At 39.3% G+C, this 12036-nt stretch overlaps 2 protein-coding genes across 5 annotated transcripts in view; one reads left to right on the top strand and one right to left on the bottom strand.

Annotated features, from left to right (window-relative positions):
* LCORL (ligand dependent nuclear receptor corepressor like) overlaps positions 1-10148 on the top strand; it is an 80981-nt gene extending 70833 nt beyond the window's left edge. For all 3 annotated transcript variants that reach the window (XM_088131566.1, XM_088131565.1, XM_025165889.2), the window contains one exon: positions 4010-10148. In XM_088131566.1, the coding sequence (XP_087987692.1) occupies positions 4010-4134 (125 nt within the window). In that variant the 3' untranslated portion in view covers positions 4135-10148. The remainder of the gene's footprint in view (positions 1-4009) is intronic.
* The window catches only part of NCAPG (non-SMC condensin I complex subunit G), a 28446-nt gene continuing 26382 nt past the window's right edge, over positions 9973-12036 (bottom strand). For both annotated transcript variants that reach the window (XM_088131571.1, XM_088131570.1), the window contains exons 21-22: positions 11503-11575; positions 9973-10226 (exon numbers count right to left, since the gene is read on the bottom strand). In XM_088131571.1, coding sequence (XP_087987697.1) covers positions 10109-10226; positions 11503-11575 — 191 coding nt within the window. In that variant the 3' untranslated portion in view covers positions 9973-10108. The remainder of the gene's footprint in view (positions 10227-11502; positions 11576-12036) is intronic.

Genomic DNA, 12036 nt, shown 5'->3' with positions numbered 1-12036 from the left:
CAAAATTGGCCTCAGTATAGCAGCTGATCCTTCAATCATGGAATAAGAGTATGTTGCTGTTCACCTATTAGGAAACAAAAATATTTTAGGACATCTGTGGGAGGTCCAGTGGACTTCTACAGGCCTCATCTCCCATATTTGTGTTCAATATCAGTCTAAATGATCTCAGTTGAAGCAAAGGGTGATCAGATACTATAGGGCCTTCTTCATATGGCCCATTTCTCTTCCAGCAATGCCACTTCTCTTCAGAACATTTTCTGAATTGTGACACGCTTTATTGGGTTTGTTCCTGGAGCCTCAATCCTCTAATTGACCGCATTCTAATCTTTTTCCTACACTGAAGTAATGGGGACTAACCTTGTCATAGCTCTCAGTCTGACAACTCATATGCATCTTACCTTCAACCCAGGGATTAAAATTAACTATTGCATTTGTACCCTTCATGTTCTTTGCTGGTACTAACATGGAACCTCTTGGTCATTTCTAAGTTGATGACTCCCCCATTTGAGTTTCTGGCCACATCTTCTCTTCCATGGGTATCATAAAAGATTATCTTTCAGGTGAGTGGGGGAGTTCTGTGCATTACAAGCAGCCCCTTGCCTCCCCTTGACTACATATAGAGACAAATTGATTTTGTGCCCTGATGTATCTTTTTTGTCCAGGGTTTTAGCTTTCCATTTTATCTGCCACAGTAGGCTTGATTTGCAGGCTTAATGGGTCATTTCCTTTGTGAGAGCTACCATCTCTTCCAGCTTTATGAGAACTGATCCTACTCCAGGTAAGTGGCTAGATGATCATCCATATTCATTAATGACCGAGTTGGCAGTAAAGAACTGGTTACTTCTATGTCATTGAATTATTTAAGTGAAATTCAAGGAACCCACCCTTGTACCCACTTTAGTGTTCTGTGGTCCAGTGGCTCCTGTCAAATTCCACACATGCTAACAAGTGTGAAACTGTAAGGATATTGGTGAGAGCTGCACCAGTATATGTACAGGGGGCCAAACTTTCACTAAAAAATACAAAACTCTGGAAATTTCTGACTGGAACTAGAGAAGGCATAGAACCCACTGGAAGAGTCTCAGGCAGATAATATCCTCTGCTTTCCTCTCCTTCTAGACCTATGAAGACAAAGCTGGCAGTACTAATGATATTTGAACTGGTCATTCATTTGCTTTGAATAAGGCCTATGAAATGATGCAGTCTGCTAAGAGGAATTAGACATGTTGATTTAGTGCAGTCCCTGCTGGTTCTTCTTTCTGCCAGGCAGGGCCACATTTACAGGGAAAAAGCAAACATAAAATCACAAATCATTTGTTTGGATTTCCTGCCAAGACCTAATGGCACAAATAAATTCCAAAGTTCTTTTTTGCACTAATCCTGGCCTTTGCATTAAGATGCCATGGGAGGGGGGGTATCTCCCCATTTCTACTTCATAGCATCATGGGGGATTTATAGCATCCCCGCAGCATCATTCAGCCACTGCTGTGGCAGTCTAAAGTGTATCTTCACTTCTGTAAATGGCATTACCCTATTCTGATCAGTGGGTTTTGTCAGAATAATTGCTCCTAGCGAACCTAGAGGCAAAGTTAATATCTTGATTCTTTTAGCTGGTTGCATCCATTTGCTCTATTTGGGCTTTCCAAAATTCTAATCCAGATACACATGGAACTGATTGTACATGAGCTTATATTGACTGGCAAGGTTCACTTTCTTACAAACTATAGTATAGTAGAGTCAATACTCTTCTGCATGGAGGTGGTTAAATGAAGGTGGGGAGAGAAACTAGCACAAATCAAGAGCAAGGGGCAGTGTGGTAGCTGTTGTAGCAAGACTATAGCAAGAGATGCTGGATCAGGCCAGCATCCATCTAGCTCCATATTACGTGTGGTTAAAAGGGTTGGAAAACAATCTCTTGTTTCCCTTCACCCAAAATGAGTCAGAGCATGAGTGAAAGGGGCTGGAAATCAGCAATCTCAGTTTACAGGTTCTAAGCCTAATCGGCATTCCTGAATTATTTTTTTAGGTCTATTGTCACAATATAAATTTGTTTGGTACTTTGTATCTTTCTTTTTTAACTTTTTTTCTTCTTTTTGCATTTTTCCTTTTTACATTTTTCTGTTTTAAATTAGAAGGGAGATAATAGACCTTTTTTTATAAACAATGAAAATGGTAAAAGAAATCTCATAAGATTTTTCTTATGCCGTTTTCTAAATGGTTTCTTCAAAATTAACGGTGCTTGCATTCCTGTTGGTGTTGCCGCACATTTCCATATGGAGATTGGATGTATTAAGATTTTGATGTGGGGGGAGGGAGGTATTGAAACAATGCCATGTTGATTAGAATACTTTTTGCCCCGTAAGACTACTTTTGAGGCATATAAAAGAGCAACTGGAATATAAGGTTTTTTTTATACTGGCAAGTTCTCTGTAAAATTAAAACCTTACTTGGTGAATGGAAATGAAGGTCTGAAGAATATTGGAAAATGAAGTTTTCCTGTAACTGAATACTTCATAAATGTGTGGATTTTGCAGAATAATCAGGGTGTATGAACTGAAGTCCTGTAGTTACTATGACAGCCAGCAACAAAAACTTTATTCTAAGATACTCCTTATTATCTCTCCCTCCAGGATACCATCTCATTTTCCTTCCCACCTTCTCCTCCTGCCCTGCCCCTGCTGCACTCATGACTGTGGAACAGTCTCAGTGGCCTGTTCTGAGATTTTCTCCTTCTCGCTTTGTGCATGGGACTGTGCTGACTACATAAGTATTAAGGGAACTGTTAATATTGGATTACAGCTCAGTCCTGTTTCAGTATTGAGTTTAATCCAGGTTTCATTGAGTTCAGTAGGATTTAGTCTAGATAGTTGTATTTAGGACTGAAGCTTATCAGCATTTGAGGTGAGCTTCTAGATGTTCATTTCCTGGATATTAGTGTAATCTAGTTGGTGTTCAGGTCTTTTGCAGAAAAAGCAAACTATGAAAATCTGATACTGATCAGTATACCCCGATTCATATTGGGTAATTGTCAGCCTCCAGGAAATTGAGTACAGAAATCCAGAGACATCTGTCAATGGGACCCACCATTCCACTCACTTTATCACTGATTGTATATACTACTCAGGGCATGGCTGCACCCTTATTGTGATACTTCTCCCTCTGATAATGTAATTTCTTAAAAAGGGGGGGGGAGAAATCATGCCTCATGATATATCTTCAAGAGATACCTTATTAGTAACATTCATTATGTCATTGTGTAGGCAATCTAACTTGCTTGATGCCTAAGCAATTCTCTTTCCCACCTAATTACTTTTTCACTTTTTCTTTTTCATTTATGCAAAGAAAGCTAACCTGTAGAGCAGAGCACCAATTGTCATCACTATCTATAAAAAGCTCCTCAACCACATGTAGAAAAACATGGGGAAAAACATGCTGAGTGGCTACAAAGAAATGTTTGCTTGCATGTCTGACCTTTGAGAAGCTGGGATCTGTAATGGAAATGAAAAGGCTGCATTATTTACCCTCTACAGTTCCCTTTTCTTTTACATACCTCACCCACAACATTGTTCACTCGGAGCACAAAGCAACTTATTTAGGCTTTTTATTTCAATTCAGTGTGATTTAAGATGAATTGTACTAATTATGCACGTACCTTAGTTGATAAATAGGTGACAATACTCTTGGCATTGTCTTACAGCTTTATAAATATTGCCACTGAGAAAAGTGAGTTATGGCCACTGTCTAGACAAGTTTAGGTGCTGTGCCACTGATATCGATGGGAGAAGTAAAAGAACATGCTTAAATTTCTGATTAAAATCTCGACTCAGAAAGGCTGGAACTCTGCTGAAAGGTGACCTACATTTCTTAAAAGAAAAAAACAGCATTGGACAGAAGTTATAAATGTATTATTCCCAGTTAAACTTGTTTGTATCATCTCAACTTTTTCCTGCCCGATTTGTAATGGGTAGAGACTGCAGATAGATGGTCATGGCTTCTTCCTTTCTTTTAGGTCCTCTTAAACCCGTTGGGCTGCCTTTGCTGGGTGGACTTGCTAGCAGAGCTGTTGAATACTCCATGATCCCATTCCAATTGCCTCTCCATGGAAGCTCTCAAGTAAATCCCATGAATTGTTAAAATGAATTCATCTGTCATCATCCCAGAGAAGCATGCAATACTGTGAATGATTGTAAAACTGAGCAAGTCATTGCTGTACTAACTAAACAAAACTGCTTTGAAGAGCTAGACACTCAAACTCCTTTCTGGAGGCTGCGTTTAATTGAATGGAAGTTGTTGCAAGATGGGCTAAGAGCTACTTCTGTTTATGCACAAGTTAGTGAGAAGCTGTCCTGTAGGATGGTGTCCATGTTTATTATGCGAAGGATCTAAGGACTGACTCCTTGGAGACATGCTTGTCCAAGTATCTTAAGAATGCTAACCGTTCTAACCATATGGCTGCACATTGGCTTCCAAATGTTACCCCCACCCCCCCAGTGAATAATACTACAGTGGAACTTCTTTTACCTCTTTCTTTGTGACAACTTGCATGCCTATTAGGATGCGCATCTTAAGATTCTTAATTAATTTTCTGCTAGGTGCCCACCTAGCAGATATATTCTGCTAGGTGCCCACCTAGCAGAATATATCTGATAGGGCAACTTCAGAAACCTGGGTGTAGCCCTATTTTTCCATTATATGCTAAAAATAGCCTTTTAATCTGCAGAGTTTCCTGAAGACCGCCCCTCTGGTGGGCAGTGCAATTGGCAATTTGTCCTGGAGGCCCTGTACTTCATCTGGAATAGGCTTACAGGAACAATGAAGTACCAAGTGCGGGACAGGCATTCGCGTTCTGAACAAAAGAGAAAATTAATATGAGACACCCTCGAGAAACATTTAGCAAAGTTATGGATGAGGTTTCTCCAGCCTAGGGTTCAAGCCATGAAATTCAGTTGAGTTCAAATTAACATCATGCTACCTTTCTCTTGGTTTGTTAGTGACAGCCTGCTTCTATTCCCAGATTTGTCTTGTTACATCAGGGCTCCACAAAGTATAAGATACGATCAGGGGGCACTAGATGTTTCTTAAATTATTTTGTCCTAGTTGTACCAAGGCTGATAATGTTTATTGACTGAAACTTGTATGGTTTATCAATGATATTTCTAGTAAGAAATCTGCCTCTACATCCAGTTGCTTGTCATATTTTGTACTTTATCTTGGTTAAGTGGTACCCTTTGGTGGATTGCACAAATCTCAAAGACCTTAGCTTTAGAAAACGTTATTTTGGCACAAGGGGAAAAGGGGTATGCCTCTGTGGAGGATGAAAGCTACCCGTTGGCCTCTCTCCAGAGACAGACCTGCCAGACTGCCATCAGAGGGCAAGACAATCATATAGAGCTTCACTGGTGGTGTACTTTGCAGACGTCTTACTCTTCTCACCTGAGATATCTGCACGGACACATCAGAAAGACTGGAGCAACGAGAGGCTAATGCACGTGTATTTTACTTGGATAATGTTTCTTTAGTACTAGAGCAATGCAATCTAGCTTTGTGTTTAGCTTTGCTTGAGAAACGGAGTCATTTTTTTTAAGTTCATGGCCAATCTAACCATAGGAGGCAAATTATTCTGTGTTCATAAATTCATTTTCAAAGTACGTTTTAAATCAGTTCGTAAAAGTGCCAGACTTCTAACACTTTGCACTGATTCAGTGTAAGAGGAACAGATGGATTGTATAGCATTTGGGAAAAGTATAACTGCAAGGCAGGCGATCCCATTGTGATTGTTTCTACAGTCTCTGTTCCAGGAGCTATGTAAAACCTTTGCACCGTATGCTGATGTCAGCCTTTCAAGGTAAACCAGACTAGGAAACCAGAGTTATGAATACTAATACTACTTTTATTATAAAGTTGCAGTTAACAGAGTCTTGCAAGTCTGAATGCGCTTCCCCCTTCCCTCCCTTTATCTTTATGAAAACTAGGGAGGGTCATGTCTGAGATGCTTTCTCAAGTTACATTTCTAGCCTGGACTCAGATTTCTTTTATCTGACCATTGTCTTGGTTGTGGCTCTTCCTCGTGTTCCTCAAGGTTATTCCTACTTCCCATTGCAACCTGTTACAGTGAAAAAAAGGCCCTTATATTATCTGTCTAAACCAGTGTTTCTCAACCTTGGCAACTTTAAGATGAGTGGATTTCAACTCCCAGAATTCCCCACTCAGCCTTGCTGGGAGTTGAAGTCCACCCAGTTGCCAAGGTTGGGAAACACTGGTCTAAACTATCAATTCCTTGACAAGGTGGCACTTGAGTACATAACACAAACCTGCAAAAGAGTTCAGCTCTTCTTTTTTCAGCCCAAAAGATGGCAAGAGGGCAATTTGCGCTCATCATCTTGAGAAGTTAGATTGCGCCCCTTTTTCACAGCAGGGAAATTGATGGAGTGTTTGATGAGCACCACCTGCACGGCTCCCTGAATGGAGGCTCTTCTGTGTGTTATTGGTGCATATGGGTTATCCCTTTAGAAGAGACCATTTTCCCCCTTTTAATCAGAGCCAGGTAGTCTCTAAGCTTTAGCAGTACATCTTTTCAGGCAGGAGGAAGTTAGGCTTAGCCTACATAATACAAAAATAGACTCCAGAAAGACGCAGAGTGGTTCTAAGTGATTACTTGTTCATTTTGTTTTGAGCTATCAGAATGGTATATATAGTCTACCTTCCCTTAGGCTTGCCAAAAAAGAGGTATACAAGTGTTACATTACGTAATGTCTCTGTGGGCGAGGTTTTGCATGACTTCCACCACCCCTCTCTTGGAGCGGGGGGGGGGTATCTATTTTTACAGTCCACATCCTGTGTGTTACATTGTGTGCTACATTACCAGGAGGTGGTACATGACCAGTTTCCTCCTCATTGGGTATCATCAGACATATGGAGCCCAATTATAGCAGGTTATATAGGGTTCAAACCCTCTACCATATACTAAATAAATTACTCTGATAAAGTTATATACCCCTTCCTGTCACCCTGCTGGGTGCCAGGCCCTGGATAACTCCAAAGGCCAATGCACCGCATATAATTGTCTGAAGTGCCAACGCCCATGAGTTCAGTCCCCTGTAGAGGGTTTGAACCCCACTGAATAAGATCTGGCTATGTATGTCTGATGATTCCTCATAAGGAGGAAACTTATTACACAGTGGTCAATGTAACATATTATTTTCTCTATTTCTTTGGTTTGCTAAATCTTCTATCGTGGGCTTCAGTTTTATAATTGTATAGGCATAGTATCTGATATCCCTGAATTGGCATTTGAACAATTTAACTATAGATAGTCAATCTATTTATAGGTGAGGCACCCTAAAGATTGGCAAAACCCCATTTCCTGCCCATATGCCCTCTCCCACAAAAGCCCAGACATACCTTGAGAATGGTCATTGGTGTGGTATATATAATCAATAGAATTGTAAAACTGAGCAACTCAAGTCAGGTTTTAAAGTTAAAAATCCTAAAAACAAAATATGTTAGGTTATTTAATAATTATGCTAAACAAAGCAGATCGATTGGACCCCAAGAACCATTAAGCTGGCTTCCTTATTTCTTTCTCTTACCTATAAAGCTGCACTAGAAAGAGGCTCCCTTTGTCAAGTGAAACGCAGATCTCAGATTGCTTTTGTCCAACTTAATTATCCCACCCTTGTGCACTTGGAATATTTTGGAGCATTTGGGGAGCAGGGGAGGAGAGGCTGGGAAATAGCATCATGAGAACACTCATTTGTGGTTCCCTAGCTCCAGTGAATTGTCCAGTTTGCTGGAGGAGGGTTACAGACACGCAAATCTGTGCCTTGATGTAAACCTCATCCCTGTCTTGTGCACCTTACAAGAGGTTTGAGAATCTGAACTTGTGTAGAAATTCACACCCATTATTATATACGTAAGGCCAAAGCCTTTATTGGAAGGCACACAGTGCATTTATCTTGTTGAAACTAAAAGACATCTTGATGGCATGCATTACATCCCAGCCTGAGTACCATCATACAAGAAAGGCAACATGTAAGCATGGTAACTATTTGAATATGTAATAAAAATCCCACAGTTTAGATATTGTTGAGTTACTTTAGAGACAAGCATCTAAGTTTACTGAAAATACAGGAATCAACATTTAGCTCATCAAAGAACATTCCTGTATCAGGGATTGACTGTAGCATTCTCTCTAGACATCTCAAGCTTCAACTTTTTCTGCTTCAGGAGAATTAAAAATTTAAGGAAAATCATTACTGCTGTTTCAATAGGTATAGGAAGAGGCCACCTTTTTTTTCAATCGGAAAATATTTCTAATATAATTAAGTGGGATCTGTGTACTGGTATTATTTACTCTAATAGGACTACGTTCCAACAAGGATAACATTTGTATAAGCCAATGGCATTTTTAATATTCTTAACAGTACAATAGCAGTCGGAACGATGTATCTACTGTGTCTTACAAAATACATAAATAAAATTCCTGGCCCTGGTCTGTTTCTAAAAATGAAAATCTGAAAACTGGAACATATTTGACACAAAGAACCAACCAACCTTTGAAAATGATTATGTGCCTTAAATCTACCTGTGGAGTAGAAGCTAAGTTTCACAGCAGCATCTTTGGTCAGATGTATAGTTTTTAACCAAAAGCTCAAAAACGAAGAGAACAGTTGTTTGAAGCTCTTCTTGCACTATTGTTTTGTACATTATGTGGATTTTTTTCTGCTAAATAAGCATTTTGATCATGAAATAACATGCTAGAGTTGTAGTTCCCTAATAAACCATGAATATTGTTCATTGGCTGTAATCTTTGCATGTAAATACAAAAATATCTTCACTCTAAGTCCTATATGAAGCAGATGCTATCTTTTTAACAATACGTTGTAATTTTTCCATCTTTTTGCCGCTAATTATATATTCTCTCTAGTTTAATTTTGCGCACAGATGTTAATATATTTATGTAATGTGATGTGTAAAAGTTATTCATAAATTGAATAGTTTACCTTGGTGCAGAGCTGTATAAAAATGCAAAGGGTTTGTAAAATCTTTCAGATTATAATGATCAGAATGTATGCTATGCTTTCTAAATCATAATTTTCATTTATTGTATGAAATGTCTCTTTTTTTTTTTTTTTTAATGCTGAAAGGCCACTGATTGTAAAGGAGAGAGACCCTTTTGAGTCACTTAACCAGCCTTCACTTTATCAACATTTTATTAAATATTGGGTAGCGGGGGTGACATTGTGTGGGAAGTTACACTACACTCAGATTAAAATGGTTGTAATCTATCTACTGCTTTCTTTTCTTTTCTGAATCTGTGTGTATATAATGCTCCAGTTGTCCAGTTTGTTTTAAAAATAAGCCATCTGGTATCTGCATTCAGTCATTCATACACACACATACCTGTTGCCAAAGTATTATGAAAGATATCAAAATGGCAGTGGAAGAAAAAAAATCCAGCTGAACACTAACTGGAATTCATCCCAACTTGGACTTTCCATTGGGAAGAGACTTGTGTAGTGACTTAAGTTCCCATTTTCTTTGATAGATGAATTTAAGTTTACAACTGAAGGTAGATGTGGGTATATTTGATTCATGATGGAGTTCTGCTGATGCAAAATAAAATGATTAATGAAGTATGCCTGATTAAGGAAATGGGGTAATTCTCATGCACCGCCTTTGTATTAAGTGCAGTGGGTGACCCAATTTCTCCTGGTGCACATGATCCACAAATGTGGTTCATGTGGAAGAGACACCTAGGAACATCTCATAGCAGGTAGGCCATATTCTAACAGCCCAAGTGGTTTACATTTCATAGATGGAAACGTAAGGGATGCTGCAAGAGTTTGTGACTACTGTCACTACAGACATTTTAGGACATGTTTTAGTTCTGAGGTGCTATTAAGAGAAGCAAGGCCTGTCAGGTGTGAAGAGCCATAATGAATACTCATGTTCTCAGCTTAAAAATATTCAATTTAATTCTCAAACATCCTTGTTGCATAATACTTTTTTAAAAGGAACAGCAAAGAGGCATCTATGAAATGTATCACATTGCAAAGATTTTACCTTTTTTATGCGGTACAGAAAGCAAATTTCAGATTTGGTTAACCTATTCTTTGTCTAGAAGCTTGGAGAGATCCATTCTGGTTTTTGCAAGAGCTGCTGTTTTGGTTCGGCGAGATGGTCTCGAATGTGCCAGGGAAATGGGTTGCTGAATTTCTCTGCCGCTAAAGAGAGACATTTGAGATGTGATGGCTTCAATAGGACACACACGGCTCTTTTCAAGTTAGAAGCCCCCCTTTGTCATTTAGCTTGTTAGGACAGCTCCCCTGAGTTCATTTTATTAAAAAAATACATACATGGGCAACTGAGTCATAAATTTGTTTATAGGAGTAAGTTCTATCTAGTTGGACATGCCTTTCATTGTTTTTCCAGTAAATAACATTAGACAACTTGCTTATTAGGTACAGATTAGTCTTTCTGTGGATGCCTTTGGTCAGTTTATTGATTAATTAAGGACCAGGTCTAAGAGCAGTTACTTTGATTTTGATGGTATCCAACTCTAGTTTAATGAGGGTCCAACTTATATTGGATTTCTCTTAGGATTTCTCTTAAGATTAAAGCTTAACTGGTTAAGTAAATCAGTTTGTTCAAGCAATGCCCAAGCCTTTATCTTCCCTAATTAGCTCAAAACCATACATACAATTTTACAACTACATTTCTCTTTAGTCACATTTTTATAAACGTATTGACATTTTCTGACAATCCTTTAAAACAGTAAAACAATGCGACAGTTCCCTGAGTATGTTTCTGGGAGCTAGTGCTTCCTCAAAAAAATTGGGAATCTCAAAATAGGGTGGAAAGTACCCTTCTCCAGGCCTTCCCACTATTCTTCTCAATTTTCAACAGAGCACTTGCTTCTACTTTCCCTCCATGATAAGGTGCCACCACCACCACCTCCTCTTCCTCAATTCCCACTCCTGCCCCCACTCCTTCAGCTGCTTTGGACGCCAGCCTGCAAGGTACCCATGTCACTCTCAGAGGGATGAAATGAGACAGCAGGTCCACAGAGTGGTCCCGCTGCCAGTGAGTCTCTTCTACAAGCCTCCTTCACCACAGATAAACTAAAGCCCCATGCTGTCCCCTGCCCTGCTTCCCCCCTGCACAATCTTTTTTTCCATGGGTAATTGCAGCCAAAGGAGCAGGCCATCAATAGGTAATCAAATTTAGAAATGCATCCAGGTGGCACTGGGGAAGAAACAATATCCAAATAATCAGCCCTATTTGATGCTACCTAATATTCAGTAAATTAACCCAACTCAATTTGCTGTCATTCAAATATACAGATATATGTACTGTATGTATACTTATGGGCAAATGATCAGCCAGTTTAGCACTGAAGACTGTGGTACTGAATAGCCAAATGTCATTTTTTAATCTCAAAGAAGAAAATTAAAAGCATGTGTCTAATTGTAACAGCAGGAACTAAGATAAGGAAATTACCTTCCACTTTCAGACACTGCATTTCTAGAACTTCCTCTTCTGTGCTCAGTCTGCACCCCTCCTTTTCTCAGACCTAAAAGGGACACACAACACACATATCTCAATGTTTAAAACCATGAACCTATAATTTCCCTAGAGGTGTTCTATGGAAAGATTACATGAGCAAAGCTGCCCTGAAATTGTAGAACTTCTTGCTATTCCCTCGAAGAGTTCTTGGGCGTTCCACCTGACTCAATGATGTTGCAAGGATGTTTAGCTCAATCCTTTCAGATATACCCTAACATTACAGCTTCCTCTTCCCCCAGTGAATCTCCTAAATGTCCAGAGTTAGCAGATGTACACAGATGTCTCTCGTCCAATAAGGGGTTGATCCCATCTGAATTTAGATCTAAAAATAATCATACTTATCCCCATATTTTGAGTATTTGTAGGCTGTTCCTGGAGATGTATCTGACCGTTAAGATAACTAAGGGTGTCATAGAAAGGTAGGTATGTGGGTATGGGTATGCCCGTGCCCAGAAAATGAACATTACA

Source organism: Python bivittatus, unplaced genomic scaffold, assembly GCF_059951505.1.
Source record: "Python bivittatus isolate LINGU-HERP-01145 unplaced genomic scaffold, Pbiv_v1 ctg000960_np1212, whole genome shotgun sequence".
NCBI lineage: Eukaryota > Metazoa > Chordata > Lepidosauria > Squamata > Pythonidae > Python > Python bivittatus.
Note: the sequence above shows the minus strand (reverse complement) of the source record. Positions and strands in the feature narration are given on the sequence as shown.